At 42.4% G+C, this 16,244-nt stretch overlaps 2 protein-coding genes and 1 non-coding gene across 5 annotated transcripts in view; 2 read left to right on the top strand and 1 right to left on the bottom strand.

Moving 5' to 3' along the window:
• The window catches only part of LOC120450268 (streptococcal hemagglutinin), a 40,526-nt gene that overhangs the window by 19,730 nt on the left and 4,552 nt on the right, over nt 1-16,244 (top strand). For all 3 annotated transcript variants that reach the window (XM_039633188.2, XM_039633178.2, XM_039633196.1), the window contains exon 3: nt 15,414-16,220. In XM_039633188.2, coding sequence (XP_039489122.1) covers nt 15,431-16,220 — 790 coding nt within the window. In that variant the 5' untranslated portion in view covers nt 15,414-15,430. The remainder of the gene's footprint in view (nt 1-15,413; nt 16,221-16,244) is intronic.
• On the top strand, nt 5,614-5,685 carry Trnaw-cca. Its single transcript has one exon. It is a non-coding gene; the product is annotated as a tRNA-Trp (tRNA).
• LOC120450290 (C-type lectin 37Da) lies at nt 12,951-13,556 on the bottom strand. The gene is made up of 2 exons (XM_039633222.1): nt 13,469-13,556; nt 12,951-13,402 (listed from the first exon to the last, which is right to left on the bottom strand). The coding sequence occupies exons 1-2, from the start codon at nt 13,554-13,556 to the stop codon at nt 12,951-12,953; spliced, it is 540 nt and encodes a 179-aa protein (XP_039489156.1).

Genomic DNA, 16,244 nt, shown 5'->3' with positions numbered 1-16,244 from the left:
AAAGTGTCAAAGGTGGCGTATAACATTTTTTTTTTATTTGGCCTACGAAGGCTGCGCGAAATGCGTTTATCCAAAACGGGAAATGTCACAAAATGGCTGGCATAAAGGGAAAATTGCGAGAATTGCAAAAAGCCCCCGTCAAGGTTGAGGGCGGTGTGGAAAATCGCCTTAAAGTGCACAACAAGGGATCGGTGGTGGGGTACAATGTAAAGAGAATTTAAGGACAATGGGGCCAGGCAACTTAATGCCAACAGCAGGCAGTTAATGATACTCATCATTATCGGGGACCCAGACCCAGACCCAAACTCATATCCAGGCCCAGACCCAGAGATCCAGAACGGCTTCTTATCGCACACACAGTAGCACATTCATTAAAGCACGCGCACGTATACGCCCCGTTGGCCCCGCCCTCGAAGCCAGATTACGTATACGCCCGAGTGTTTGTCAGCAGGCGGATCGGAGCAGGAGGTCCCAATGCTTAGTGACAAAAATATCGGAGCAGCCTTGGCTGAATGTGAACGTGTACGTAAATGTGGGTGTGGTAGGGCGTGCACTTAAATCTGTTCTTGTTTCAAGTGCGCACGGAGCACGTTTTAGCAACGGCTTCGGTTCATTTTAAGTGACGCTTACACGGCACGACATCACGGCCCCCATTTTCGCATTTTGCCTCCCCGGTGGCATTGCATAACTTGTTGCTTTAGTTTGCGCTTAACTTTGCTCTCAATGAATTTTATAGTTGCGCCTGCCAACCAGCCAAACAGCCAACCAGCCAACATCCTGGCCACGCTCGTCCTTGCTTATATAAAGTCCTGTCTGTATCCGCCTGCCTGTTGCTGCTCCTGTCTGTTCTCGGGCCGTTGTGTGCATTTGGCTCTTAAATATTTAACAAGCGCAATTATTGAGTTCACTATGGCGAGAGCTCGGTTTGAATTAATTCCGAATGTTATGCAAAAATACTCGTTTGGAAACTTTTCGGGATAAATGGCCGATTGGGATCCGCCTGCAAAGTTTTCTTGCCATTTCAGAGAACCCAAAAAGTAAGACAACTTTACTGGTTTCGGATTCGCTGAAGCAAATTAAATAATGGCTTTGCAAACTGTTTTTAATGAGTTTTTCGCAGAAATTCTGGGATAGCTGAAAAAGCGTCGTACGTATTCTTCGCATAAACCTTTTTATGAGCACACACCTGGAAATTTTAAAATTCATTTTAAAATTATTTCGAAAATAAACAATTTATGCAGACGGAGCGAAAGTTCCGCAAGAATTTACAGATGTCTATAGCAGATCATCTTTATTCGCGAAATAAAGAATTAAAAAATCTATGTGAGCACAAGTTCTTATTCTCCAACTTTTTAAATTCAAGTTGTTAATGCGTTTATGATTGTTTACGTAACACTCTTTTAATAATGGGATGAATTTTCATTCCAATCACATTTCATCAAAAATATACTTTGTAATTATGCACACGAGTTTATTCATGGTCAAATCACTCAATTAAACAATTAGGCTATTTTTGAGTATTCTTGATTGCTTTTACACCTGTTCTAAAATGGGTGTGAGATATTTGCGATATTCGATATTTTTCTATTCCCGCAGTTGTTGGTCAATTTAACACCCAGTTAAGCTAACCCAATGAAATCCCTTTTCGGTGCACACACTTTTTATCAAATTGGCTCTACACCCGGGTGACCCCTGCCCCAACTGACCTCCGACATCAATTTTTACACGTGCTGTCAATCAGTAGCCCCACCTCTGTCCAGTTTGCGTTCGCGCGTAACCTCAAACGCCGCCCCACTTCCCGCCCACTGCCCTTTGACCTCCACCTACACCTCCAATGGAAAACCCTGCTGTCAGCGAGCTTTTCGTTCTGATTTTGTGTGCTGCGAGCGTCGGGTGCTAGGAACGACCCAAGTGCCAGGCTAACTCCCAATGCCAGTGGCCACAATGCCAGAGGGGATTTTGTAAGGTATATTAGCTGCTTCGAAGTCCCAAATAATTAACACACTTTACATCTGCAAGAATGCTTTCAGAAAATTTGTTTAATAGAATAAAAGACTTTTACTTATTGGATTTGGTAATATAAAAATACATTTTACGGAACACATATTCAACTTATGGAAATGAAGGGTATTAAAATGGGTTGCACAGTATTTCGCCGCCTAGTTGCAGACCCTAATTTCATTTTCCCCTTTTTGGTGGTTGCCACGCACCGGCAACGTGCCAATTAATCATATTAATTTGTTGCCATTCGCTTGTAAATTTCTCGTATCGATTTTCGGCAGCCGTCGCACCGAAATGAGCCCCAAAAATTATGCAAATTTATGCTGGCTAGGCTCTGGTGAGTCCTTGGGCCTCGATGAAACACCAAAAATGCGAAAGAAAAAAAACTGAATGGTAACCCGAACCGAACACGGCCCGCAGCCAACTGAGCAAACATAATTGTAACTATTTTATGGACAGCTCGCCAAAAATTATGTTAAGCACGGGGCGGTAAAAACAGGCAGCAACGAGTCACCAACAAAATAACAACATCATCATTTACATCGGCGGCAGGAACAGAATCGACAACAACAACCACAACAGCAATGAGAAGAACAAGCACAATGGTGGCATTTTAAAAATCTAATTAGCTGCTTCAATGGCGAAATTTAATTAAATAAGTTTGTGCAACTGCCGTCGATGCTGTAAAGTTAATTAAAAAAGAACTGTTGACACATCCACACATGCAGAGGATGTGCGGTGTAAACAAGTGAAGGCGAAGGATGAAATTGGAAAAGTGGAAAAGCACCTTGGGAAATATTCCTGCCACTTAACCAAGCTGAACTAAAGTTCTCAGCTTGCCGATGGGGCAAAGTTATGAGTGCTTGACTTGGCTGCTAAATTGATTTGGATTATCAAAGACAAATTCGCTAGAAAGCGATGATTTATTTAGATACGAGTGGGTACACATTTCACCATCGATAAAACACACCTTGTCCCATCGATACTGCTTTTATTTCCATGCGGATATTTATTGATATTCATAGCTCCATATCTTATCTCTAGTTTTGACAACCTTCCCCGCCCATAAATTGCCATCGGAGCCATTAATGCAGTTTTATTCACACACCTACTAAAAGTTTTGCATTTAGATTCGTTGTGTTAATTATTTTATGTTCGATATGTTCGATTGTTTAATTATGTTCGAGTTTAATGCATTTTCTGTGCAATCGAATATGCCAAGGACATTTCAGTGCCATAAAAAATCATTCATTTGCATATGGGATAACTAACCAAAAGCTGTCTAAATTGTAACTTCATTTGTCTTTTTGGTAAGAAGGACTTGGGACAAATGTTTCCTGCTTCGTTGCCCATTCCCATTTCTCCATTTTTTTGTTTGCCACGCTTTGGTAGCCAGGATGTGCTAGACAGGATTCGTGCGACTTGGTTTTCAGATTTTTGGGTGGCAGAAAAAAATCTACTTGCGTTGTCCTTAAACGAATTAGGTAGAGCTTATGCAGGAACTCCCAGTAGTGACTACTTAACTAAGCAAAAAACTCGGGCTGCCATTAACTCTCAGATTTTATGCGAGCTGTTGTGATTGTGTGCGTGTGTTTTTGTGTTCTTCCATGACTCCTGCTCCTTGTTCGTCCTGTTTTGCGTCTCTCTTTGTGCTGCTGCTCACTTATTAATGAGTGCTCTCTCAGCCATCCCCACCCCCACTCCTGTTCCTCGTTTTACTCGCCACATTTGCACATTGCGCCAGGATGGCCTGCTCGACGTGGAGCTGCCAGGACGCCTACGCCGTTATCTGAGCGCCTGGCTGGCAATTCCATGCGCTTCTCACATACAAACAATCAGGATTGCGGAGGGGCACACGAATGGCTCACTCACACACGCACACAATGCACCACACAATTACAAACAGCGTTTTGAAAGGACGAAAAGGAAAAGCACGCGCCCGAATTGAGAAAAAACCTAAAAGACTGGGTACCAAATATGGAATCAAAGAGGGTAATATCCTTCAAATAATATAAAATTAATAGTTTATTGAACAAGTTTTGAGGCCAACAAAGTCATTAGCTTTTCTACCAAAATGTATTGCGTTTGCCAAAAAAATATTAATTTTTTACTATTATTAGAGTATTATATTTTTGAATACCAGGGTATTCAAAAACTGACAACTACTGAAGGCCAAACGAATATCTAACTTTTTATTTACTCGTAGTTTCACTTTTCGCCAGTCTCTTTTTGCCGCTCATTTTCCACAGAAAATTTCAAATGTGCAACTGTTGAGTATTTATTAGTGTGCTCCATGAGCATGAATGGTTTTCTGTGTGTGCGTGAGGGCAGAGGTCGGGGGTCAGGAGGGCTCTTTAGGAGTATGTTTCGGGTCTGGGTGGGTCTGGATGGGTCTGGGGGGGGGGGTTAGGAGGGGTCTAGTACGGCGGACTCGTGTGGCTCCCCAGGGGATTTGCGCTTGAATACCATAATAGCGAATATATTCAAGTGCGCAGCGGAAAGTTCGGGGCGAACTAATCAAGAACCTATAAATAGGAGCCCAGTTCCCATGAGTTCAGGTGGTTTCTGGTATTTCATATACTCGGCGTACTGGAGATCTCAATCAGCTTTTCATGTTTATGTTTTTCGGTAGTTGGCGAGTAAATTAAATATTGAAGAGCTCGAAGTGCACGAAAGTGTGGAATCTTTAAAGAGATGATATTGAATAATTTTGTATATGCTTGAACACTGGATATATGTAAATGCTTTCTTAGCATGCTTACTCATGGTGATTGGTCAAATGCAAGAAACTTGAACAAACTTACCCAAAGCCTAAGTAATGAAACTATAGCCGAAATAACAGTGTATTAGTGTGTTTGTTCTATAATTAGAAATATGAATTAATTTCATTAGAAGATATTGTGTTTTAATTAATCTGTTGCTAGTGTATTCCAGCAGTTAAATTAATATCAGCTATTTGTTTCCCTATGAACTTTGTGGTAAAAGTGACCTTTTAAGAATATGTGTAAAGAAAAACATATATTATTGTGATTTTACTGTACTTTGACCAAGTCATTTCGCCAATTGATTTCGGCTAGCTATTGCTTTATTGCTGCTGAAAACAAGTTACCAGTGATCTAACTGCAGTTTTTCATTTGGCAAAACCCGTTTTTATTGTGCTAAAAGTTGGCTAAGCTAATAATTCTGCTGCACTAACACTGGCAGCGCAGTCGGCTTCATGGCTTATCTAATCTAAGTTAATCGCGTATATATTTATGATTTTATGTTTATCAATATAATGAAGTGAAGAAGAAAAACATATATAGTATTTCTTTAGCAAATTAAACATATAATAGAGCATCATATGCATTCTATATATATTCTCCCACAATGGTATTATATTGGCTGAAGGCAAACACAATGCCGAAAGCAACTAATTTAACGAGGCAAACTAATTTGCAGGCGGGTGGCAATTGGGGGGGCGGTAAAAGTGAACGGACCCAATGACGTCGACGACAACAACAACAACGAGGGAAAAGTCAGTACACTTTATTTAGTAGGGTATTATTTTTAGGCACGCGAGTATCAGCAATAGAGCATTATATTCCTGTTTCGGGTAGCATTTTTCACGTAGACTCCGTGGCGCAACGGTAGCGCGTCCGACTCCAGATCGGAAGGTTGCGTGTTCAAATCACGTCGGGGTCAGTTAAGAATTTTTTTGTTTTCAAATTCGTTATTTATGTGTGAAATGCTCACTACGTAGGGATATCATAGTAAAGTTTTCTCATAAATAAGGGTATACTATATTTTACTACCCATAAAAGAAAACTGATATGATTATTTGCATTATTTTATTTTATAAATTAATAGATGATATCTACCCACTGAGCCATTTACAAATTAAATTATTCAAGGACTTTTCTTATTTATTGGGAATTTGTTTTATTAACTTTGGCCCCGTTAATAGGAATTCTTTTCAGCTTACGCTGACAGCACACAAACAAATCGAACCTATGTCACCAATTACTCATCTATTTACAACTCACTGGGCTGAAATGATCTCCCTGAATTGGCTAAGAAACCTTTGCCTTTAATTTGCAAATAAATCTTTTCAATTCGCCTAAGTGACGTTTTTCAATGCTAAAATGAGTTGATGCGCCCTTGCTAAGACTAGTTTGGTTTTTTGTCAATAACCAGCGAAAAGTCAAAGCAGAAATCACTTAAAGTATTCAATTACAAAATGTAGAAATAAAAGAGATGAAACTGCTGGGAAAATAGGGGAAAATGCTAGAAAAAACTGGGAAAATGGGAAAATCAAGGCGAAGGGCGAACCAACCAAACGAATAGAAAAGTGAAATGAAATAAAACTGCGGGACGAAATGAAAGACAGTGGCAGACAGGGACGGAACTAGTGTGCAAAGGGAGCAGCGATTGCAGGAATAACTACAACAACAGGTGGCCCCCGCATATGTTGCCGTTTCGCTGACATCGTCCGCTAGGTGGCGTCTGCTGGCATTTACCTCCCTCAATTTATTTCGCCTGTCACTGTTCTTCCCTCCTTCTCGCCCACATCCACGTCCATGCCTTTCGTCCTTGTGAATGGGCGTTGGCGTGGGCGTGGCCGGGTGCCTCTGGCCTTAGAATAAATATACACTACCCACTTTCCCCCTTCCCTGTTTAAACAAATAATTGTTTTTTGGCCAGCCAGCCAACCACCCACCTCGCTGCTGCACTTTTTTGCAAATAAAGCCAAAGTTGTTGCCGCAGTTTAATCTTTTTTCGTCGTCGTGATTTCAACTGCTGCAAGCTGGCGGATGCAGCTGCTCCAGGAGCGCGGGGCCAATGCAAACAGGTCAGGTGAATGGCATACAGTGGGGAAGTGGAGCTGACCTGGCGGATCCTTGAAAGCAATGCCAACCGGAGGGGTTTCCTCAGCTTGACTTGTGCAGTATTTGAAGGAATACAATATGTTTTATATTACATTCACCCTGCTTACAATGAATAGAACGATTTCAGTTGTTGTCCTTCAAACATTTATATTAATACACGCTCCTAAACTATTTTAAAATTGGTAGAAATGTGGCTTGAATAAATAATTTGATTAGATAAGTATCTTTTAAATATAATAAGTGGCTATTTTTGGAGACTTCGTAACAATCTGACAGCCATATTTTAACTCCTATAAAAAGCTGAATTTATCTCCTTTTTATTTGGCCCATTGTGCGCAGGGGAACAGGCAGTTGTTAACTTTGATTTAATGGCCACAATGCAATACCTGCTACTGCCTGTGTGTGCGTGAGTGTGTCTGTGTGGGTGTGCTCGACCGAACATAACTGCTCTTCTTCCCCTTCAACCCACTTTGAGTCCTCCAACCCCCGGTAGCCCCTGCTCCACCTCAACCCTTTCGAATCTGTCGGGTTGGCCGTGCTCAACAGAAGTGGCTACGTGCTGTGTTTGCGGCGCTCGAGATCCATCCGGATACCTGATGCAGTCTGCTACACTGTGCGAAATATGGAATCAAAAAAAATGTATCGACACAATAAGTCAATAATACTTTCATTTTATGGAACAAATGCCTTTTGCTGTAAGTCAATTGGGTTTATAAACAAGTCAGCACGTATAAATGGTTAAAGCTAAACCTCAAATGGCACAAAACTTCCTTTCGGTGTATGATGCCCGGCAACTACGTGATGCGGTCCTTGTTGTGGGCTTTTAATGGGTTAATAGCGCCAGCTGCAGCCCCCACCTCATTCATCCTGGCAATGTTGCAGTTTGGAGTGGCGAGAGCCATTGGCATTATGATAAATACACTTTTTGGGGGCGGCCGCTGCAACTTCGGGGGCGAATGGACTTCTAAATTACTTGGTGGGCCAAAAGTTTCGGACGCGTCCTGTGCCTTGTGTCCTGGCCCATGGCTATTGAATCAAAGCACATTTCCGGACAGCAATTTGCTCAATTGTGGCAAAAGTTTGCCGTCGTTTGCATAAAATGTTCGTTGCATCCTCGTTGTCGTTGGGCTGCAGGACAAAAAGTTGCAGGACCGCAGAAAATGTGAGCTGCCTGCTGCAGACAATGCGCAATCTGTGCCAGGCACATGTCACAAGCACACAAACACTGGGCCGGGCACGTAGCAAGTTGTACTGTGTGCACTGTACAGTGACACCCCCTATCACACAGACACATGCGTTGACACACAAATACAAAGGCAAGGCGCAAAAATGAGGCGAGCTGAGGATAATGGAGATGAAGCTGCAAGAAGAGTGCACTGCGAGAAAAGGAAGATGTCTTAAATAGATATTATCTGAAAAATGAATGCGGACTCAGGATTCCTTTGGAATTGGAAGACAGAATCCTTTCCTAGCTTATGAAATCCAAAATCAATGGTAAAGTCCCAAACCTACTTATGTTATTGGAGCTTTCTTCAGTGCAATGCCATTTTTTCCCAACTACTTTAACTTAATGCAGTACTACGTTTTTTGTCTACAAACACAGCCGTTGCGAAACAAAAAGCTTGAGGGCGCTGGGCGTTCTTGTGTGGGCGGTGGGCGTGGTATGCAACTTTAATGGTGTCAGTAATTGTTAACTCAAGCGACGTTTATTTCCCGTGCATGTATGCGTGTTTCTGTTGCATACTTTGTGGCGCTTTCATTATACTTCTTTGCTTGGCACTTTAACGCCGCTGTAAAGGATACAGATGGTACATATGCGAACAAAAACAAACAGGAAGCACAAGTCAAGTGTCAGCTTGCAGTAAAGGAGCACTGAAGAGGGCTTTCCTCTTAATGTCATTTGTTGTGGCGGAATGCGGTGAAGTAAATTACGTATACGCCATGTGGCGGTCGTAGTGGTCGCAAAATAAAGTGTGGGCCGCAGGGCATTTAATTGACACTTGACTTCACGGACACAAATGTCACACCAAGCGGCATCAGATGGCCCTGGCAGCTGACCCAAAACCCCGCCAGCATTTGTCAATCTTGGTGTCAAAATTAAATGTCCGCTGCGGAATGCTGCCATCGCCGAATGCCGCCAACAGGATAACAACAGTCGTTATAAATTTGTCTAGACATCGCTGTCCACTCGCATGACAGGCGACCAACACCAACACCACCACTCCCAGCACCACCACTCCCAGCACCACCACCACCACCACCCAAAGTGGCACAAAAGTGAGTCCTTGGACAGCCAGTGACATGGCTATTTGTGCGCCGAGAAGCGGAGGAGGCGAGCCATTTGTGCGACTGCCACATAAAAACTGTTTTAAATTAGTTGTTAATTTAACTACTTTGCCGGCTTTTGGCCGCAGCCATCTGCCAAAGTGGTTGACCATAGACAACGTCTAATGGCACTTTTTATGGGTTGCCTAGGATAATCATTGGCTTGGCGGACACTAAAAAGGAAAGCTGTTTTATGTCCTTTGGACCATATTAAAAATAGGGCCATTAGAAACTAATCTAACTTAATTTAATACCTAAAGAGCCTTGCACGTACTTTTAAAGTATAAGCCTAAGCAATGTTAATCTTTACTTTGGGTCTTTAATTTCCAGTAAACTTTAAATAAATTTACACGTCCCCTTATTTAAAATGATATTCATTTAGTGAGTGATTATCCGACAAAATGGGCATAAATGTAATTGAATGTTGAAATTCCTCTCCCTTTGCTTTCTGCTTCAAATTCTCTGACTTTAATTCGGCCTAATCCCCATTGATTGCTATGGGCAAAATAGGTATTGTGTGTGCTCAAGAGATATTCTACACAGCCAAAAATTATAATGTGAATATTGATAATAAATAACATACTTTTTTATCAGACATTTAAAGGAATAGTAAATATTCAGAATTAAATATTAAATATAGGAAAATATAAATTGTAATACTTGCAATATTTTTAAAAAATGACATCTCTGATTCTATTACCTCTGACTTTTGACTACAAATTGACTACATTTGGCGAACAAATTTGATTTATGGAGAGACCACCAGCAACCACACACACTTTGCCGCATTATCTGTGGTCTTCCGAGTGATTAAGCAATAAATATACAAGTTGACAGTAAATTATTAACATCGAAAATGGAGGAGTAGATGGGGATACGGGAGCAGCTTAGGAAACCCAACGATCTTATCGCTGGTATTCAGGCCGGGACATCTTTTGCTAAGGCCAGGCACGTAATCCTGGTAAATATTTGAGCAAATATTAGAAGTAGAACAAACTCAAAACGTGACACATTTAAGGGGAAAAGCAATCGAATTTTCCCTTTTTCCCCAGGACCATTCGCCCGCTTTGAGGGTGTGGGTGTCAAAAAAGGACCTTAAGTGCATAATTTGCGCTCGAATGAGTGGCAATAACCGGAATGCAATTCAAAAGTCATTTGTAAGCGCCACATAAGCCCGTGGGCGGGGTCAGGACAGGAATTCAGGGCTCCGTCTGTCTGTTTTCGCTTTCGGTTTCGGTTTCTGTGTGTCTGGGCCTGAGTTGGGATCATAAACGTAAAACGCTTAGCACTAAAGACAAAGGCAACTCACACATACACACACACACACCCATATACACTAATGTGGGCGAGGGGGCGTGGCTGGGCCAGGGGCTTGGCAGACGCAACAATGCCGCCAAATGAAACAGCAAACAGAAAAGAGCAGGCGCGGGTCTGGGAAAAAAACATGGCCATAACAATAAAAGCACAACAATAAGCAGTAACAACGAGGACAACATCGCTGAGCTCTACTGCATGAGGTAACACACACACACAACACCAGTGCTGGCATCCAAAAAAAGCCACATCAAACATTTAAAACACCTGGAGGTACCTGAATGTTTGGCTAAAATAGAATTGCATACAAAACACGTTTTTAGCACAACGCATTGTTCTCCATTTCTACAATATATACATTTTAAAAGTGTGCTTTCCATGTTATTGAAATTATTTTAACAATAGCAGGGAGTGAAAGTGGAATTAAATGGATTTTCAACAACTGACATATATGTGTATTTAATGAAGTAGTAAATTCGATTATGTCATCAGTGTCCAAGGAATCTTTCTTATTGTAGTAAGAACTGGACCTTTTTTGTTTGTCCAAAGTTCCCACCATTCCTTTTTCTGTCGGCTAAAAAGCCAAGCTGGCCGAACCGGAGAAGGCACAAGTACAGGTGCAGGATCAGGATAAAGGAGCGGATGTGGGAGGCAGGCTCGTGGCCATGGCGCTGCCAAGTGTAGCAGATTAACGGAATGTTTGTTAAATGGCGCACGGCTGCGTTTCAGGGGCAGGCGTTCGGAGGAGGACTGGAGCAGCGGAGGTGGAGGTGGAGGGCAGGACTTTCTGTAGGCGCGGCTGTGGAATGCCATAATTCTCATTATTTGGGGCGACTGTGTGACATTGTTTGGTCCCTTTGGAAAGGACAAAGCAGACACTAATAAGGCAGCCAGACTCGCAGAAACCACTTTCCATTTGTTCTTTCTCTATTTTAAAGCCTTCACTCTCAGTTTAAGCTCAGTGTGCATTTTAGCTAATTAAAAAATATATCGAATGGAGGCCAAGTTGAGGGACAGCAAATCGAATCGAAGGAAGGCCACACATTTGTGCCGTTGAGTATTTTCATTTGCCTAATGCTCCTTTAAGCCGCTTAGGTTGTTATATGTGGTCCCTTTTGTATATATATGTACTCCTAAGTTGCTCAACGAAACTTCCTGATGACAATGATGGACATTTAAGTAGGGACTTATTGGGTGTTAAGAAATCAATGGCACGAAATCAATTTCATCAATAAATCTCCAGTCATTCCAGTTGAGCAGAGTCGAAGAGGGACTTACCCTTGTTTTTATTGAGATTCGTTGCTTTGAAAGAAATAAATCCTAAGCCGATCTGTTCTATCTATAAAAAATGTCGTAATATATTTCCAGTACCTTAAAAGAGTTAAAATATTTTAGCCTTTATCACAACTTGACTTTCACTTCACATGACCAGAAAATGTAAAAGTGAACAAATTGAGCAATTCAGACTGTTCTTTTCAGCTGATTCTATTTAAACATTGGCTTCTGTATTTATGGCGTACGCCTCAATGCACATGAATGATTTCAGTTTTGTCTGAGCTGGCGTTGAAGTCAAATCGAGTTGGCCCAAAATCTGACAAAGGCATTCTTGTATAAGCTTATATATTTGTACACAATTTCAATTGATTTGCCGTCAATTTCATTTGCCAAATGTAAAAATACGAAAATCCCAAAATAAGGCAGATACATTTATATACATATATAGCATGTGTACATATGCATATATAGGGCAGACTTTCCCCGGGCATGATGAATTATTATTTTCCCCTTGTGCTCTCGCCAGCCCACTCCTTTCACGCATTACGCATACGCACCGTGTACTCAAATACAAGCCGAGGCCGCCTGTCAGCATGTTTGTCCGTTGCTCGCTGTCCATTTTGCCAATGGCCCAGCCACAATCATTCATCATGCAGCAACAACAAGGCGCAACAAGCAACACATTGTTCTTGTTGTTGCCTGCTTGGTTGGTCGGCAGCTTGAGCCCCCATTTTCCGCTCATTTTCCATCCTATTCCATATCCATCACTCCCCCCGAAATTCACCCGCTTTGACATCGATATGGCGTTGATACACACGTTCATCGAACGGACATTGTTAATGTGTTCTACGTATATTGTTTGCCCCTCTCATTCCTTCTTTCCCACCCACAAGGCAATTATCCTTGCCTGGCAGCAGGACCCATCCCCAAGTGTGCTAATCCATCAACAGAACTCCACGGGAACTTCAACACTTTGTCTTCTTTTGGAGTAGCAGGATCTGGAGAGCATTTGTACATGCACCATTGTGTGGCAAACGAAAGCTGCAACTTATTAGAAGTATTTAACAACTTCGATTTCTCGGGCACGTACAAAATATCCTTTAACGATGAGTTTCTTTTGGATAGTTGCAAATTTATTTAAAGAATTTCCAGCTGTTAAACAATGGTTTACCAAACAATAAATGAAACTGTTTTCGGCTGCGGTGCCTTGCAAATATAACCAATCGAGCTGGTGCAACTCCGGTCATTCAGTCCCATTTTCTCATCGGATTTGTATTCAATGCAGTGCTCATTTCCTCCAGCATTATTTGGCTCCCCTTTACGCCACAAATCCGTAGACACGGGCTGACCAGTAGAAAACCAAGCAAAATAGTCCTTCTTGTCCTTGGCCAAGTCGGTGCCAGCAGTCCAAAAAAACATATCAACTTTCTTATCAACAAGGTATTGATGAAACAGTTTCAGTTCCTTTAAGTCTTCAAATGCGACCAAGTCAGCGTTCATTTGACGACAAGCCTCGAAGGCATCAAACCAGTTTGTTTTACGTTTACTTTCAATAAAGTAATAACTATCTCCGATCTTGACGAACGGATCTGTGGGTGTGTTCAGAAATGCTGCCACACCTAATTGGAACACACACAAATTAACTCTTTGGAGCAAATAATTGTTAAATAAAGTTTAAGACGCACCATCAATAACACTAGTCGATATTTGGTAGGCCGCAGACAGAGATATTATTGCCAGGAAGGCACTAAGTGTAGTTAACTTTGAAATCATTTTTTAAGACTGTTTAGAGTGTTGTCGAACCGTGACATTTTATAAAGATTTCTCGGTGGCACTTAAGCATATTCTTTCAGTACTAAAAAGATAAGCTAAATGATAAGGGATTAAATGATAACACATTAAACCCTGCTTGAGCATTATACATAAAATTTTATCACGGAAGTTAGTATTTATTTAATAATATTATCGATCGGTAAACAAACAGATCCACATTTCAGTTTAATATATCTGTACATATGTTATAAGATACAAGTTATTCAAGAAGCTTTTCAAGAGTGCTAAAGTATAAGAGACAAATTGTGCAGCCATTAGGGGAATTCAAATATAATTGCCCGGGAAAAGAATCCGCCAACTGTGGGGCCATTAAAAATCACTCCAAACTGCTTAGACTGCAAATTGTGTTTTACATTTTTTGCCTCATTATTTGCACGGAAGTTGGACACGAATTATGGCCAATGTATAATAGCCATTAAAACTTTCTTATTTGCCCGCCAACTTGGACGGTGGAAAGGCGGCAAATGAAAATGGAAATGGCAATGGCAATGGAAAATGAAAAATGGAAAACGAAAAACCAAACCGAAAAATGCCAAGGTGCAGGAGCTTGAGGTGGAACACGAGAGTTAGACGAAAACTTTTGCCATAATCATTTCGCTCCCTGACTGACTGCCGCTGTCCTTGGCAGGACACAAAAGCGTTGGCAGGACGCACATAACGCTGTGTAAAACAAAAATATAAAAAAAATCCTGTGGAAGGAAAGAACAGCTTAGATAGAAAAATGTAGCAGAGCGGAGCTCCGCAATTGCGCGACTGTCAATACAAAACGAACAATTGTTGGATGGTGTCTCCAAGGGGAAGGGCAAAGCTGGAGGACCAGGAGCTGACCAACTAGCTGCCAATGACAATGTATAATGGCCATTGGCCATACACCCATACATACATCCCCACACAAAGGCAACAGGCTACAGTGTCCTTCTGAATTATTGAGCGTGCAACTTGTTGAAAATCCAAGGATACCGCGGAAAGGGGAAGCTGCGGGCAAGGGCAACTTCACGGACGGAATAAGTATTAGTTGAATGACTGTGAGTGTGGGTGCGAGGTACCTTAATTTACTAATTTCAACGAAATGTTAAAAATTTACCAAGTTATTTCCCCACGGGAATGATGCCTAGAGCCGGGCTAGCCGGAAAAGCGCTGAAAACAATTAAAAAGTTTGAGGCAGGGCACAAGAATGCGCCAAGAAATGTGGATGGATTTATGGCGTCCTAATGGGTTGGGGATGGCATTCCCAGAAGTGAAGAGGTGCTGGCGCGTGGTGGTGAATATTTTAAAGCGTGTCCTTGGAAATCAATAATGCTTTGCCATTTATTTCGCTGCACTTTCAATTTCCTTTCATCAATCAGTGAAATTCTATCAACTGAAAAACGAGAAGTTGCTTAGTATAACGGTCTGAAGTTTTATATCTCATCATCTCAATTTAATAGAATTTCAAGAGCAATAAATCTTAAAGGCTCTATTTTTATTCGGTTATTTAGCTGCCACAAGTGGAGTCTCGTTCATTTCATTGGCCATTTGCAACATCAGCTCACAGCTGGCTTGAATGGCGGTCACGTCGATGTTGTATGGCCAATTTGTTCGTGACCAACACTTTCATGGGCAGTTAGCCACGTCCAGTGGAAGAGCATAAAGCTGCCGCAGTTTGCTCGTCAAATGCGAGGAGATGTGGCAAGTAGTCGCAAAGAATAGGTCAGTGAGGTTGTGAGTTTAACAGATGATTTTATTCTTAAATTAAGTATATGCAACACTTCCTTCATTCATAGCGTTAATGTATTAATGGATACCTTCTGCTTGCAGAAAATGTCTTAATAGAGATGGCCAAACTTTCACGACGTGCCTCGTCGTCTGCAGCAACGCCCTCCACAGCAAGAACAGCAACTACTGCAACAACCGGCGCAACATCAGTCAATCCAAGTCATGCCACGCAGCAAGCAAAGGAGCAACAGCATCATCTGCAGCAGGAGCAGCCACAGCAGCGGATTGCCCGTCGTGCCGCCAGCAACAGCAATCGAATCCAAGCAGCGGCTCTCATTGACACGAGTCATGATGTCCTGCATGAGAATCCACCGCCACCACCGACACCGGCGACGCTTTCGAACAGCAGTAGCAACAGTAACAGCAACAACAGCTACCACAGTAACACTGCCACGCCCACAGCACCCGCCCATGCCCACGTCACGGCCACGCCCTATATGCCGCTACTGCCGCCGGGCGAGCGGAATCTGACGGAGGCGGAAAACGCGGCGGAGCGGGCCAGGATACGGGAGGAGTTCTTTGCCACGTACGACGTGATGACGGGCGTCAGGATCGCCGCCACTTTGGGCGGCTTCTTTGGCCTGATGGTGTTCTTGATCGTTTGGAAGAGTCGCAGCAGCAGCAACGAGACGATGAAGGTGCTCAAGGATCCCAAAATGGCTGCCGTTGCGGCGGTGTGCATGCAAGAGGAGGAGGAACGCGAAATACACGACGCCATCGTGGCCACGGGTATGTCCATTTATCCGGATGAGTACGATGCAATGGTCTACCGCCGACAGCGGATGCTCTCACTGGGCAATGTGAGTGCTCCGCCGCTGCTGAATCGTGGATATCGTTGTGGTTCGATGGGTAAGTCATTTAAAATACCAGAAA

Source organism: Drosophila santomea, chromosome 2L, assembly GCF_016746245.2.
Source record: "Drosophila santomea strain STO CAGO 1482 chromosome 2L, Prin_Dsan_1.1, whole genome shotgun sequence".
NCBI lineage: Eukaryota > Metazoa > Arthropoda > Insecta > Diptera > Drosophilidae > Drosophila > Drosophila santomea.
This window is presented reverse-complemented; position numbering and strand designations above follow the sequence as displayed.

Bases quoted from the DNA above. Each gene is read 5' to 3' on its own strand.
- LOC120450290 (XM_039633222.1), bottom strand. From the start codon at position 13,556: ATGATTTCAAAGTTAACTACACTTAGTGCCTTCCTGGCAATAATATCT. The intron at 13,403-13,468 runs GTGCGTCTTAAA...TGTTCCAATTAG, and splicing joins ATCGACTAGTGTTATTGATG to GTGTGGCAGCATTTCTGAAC.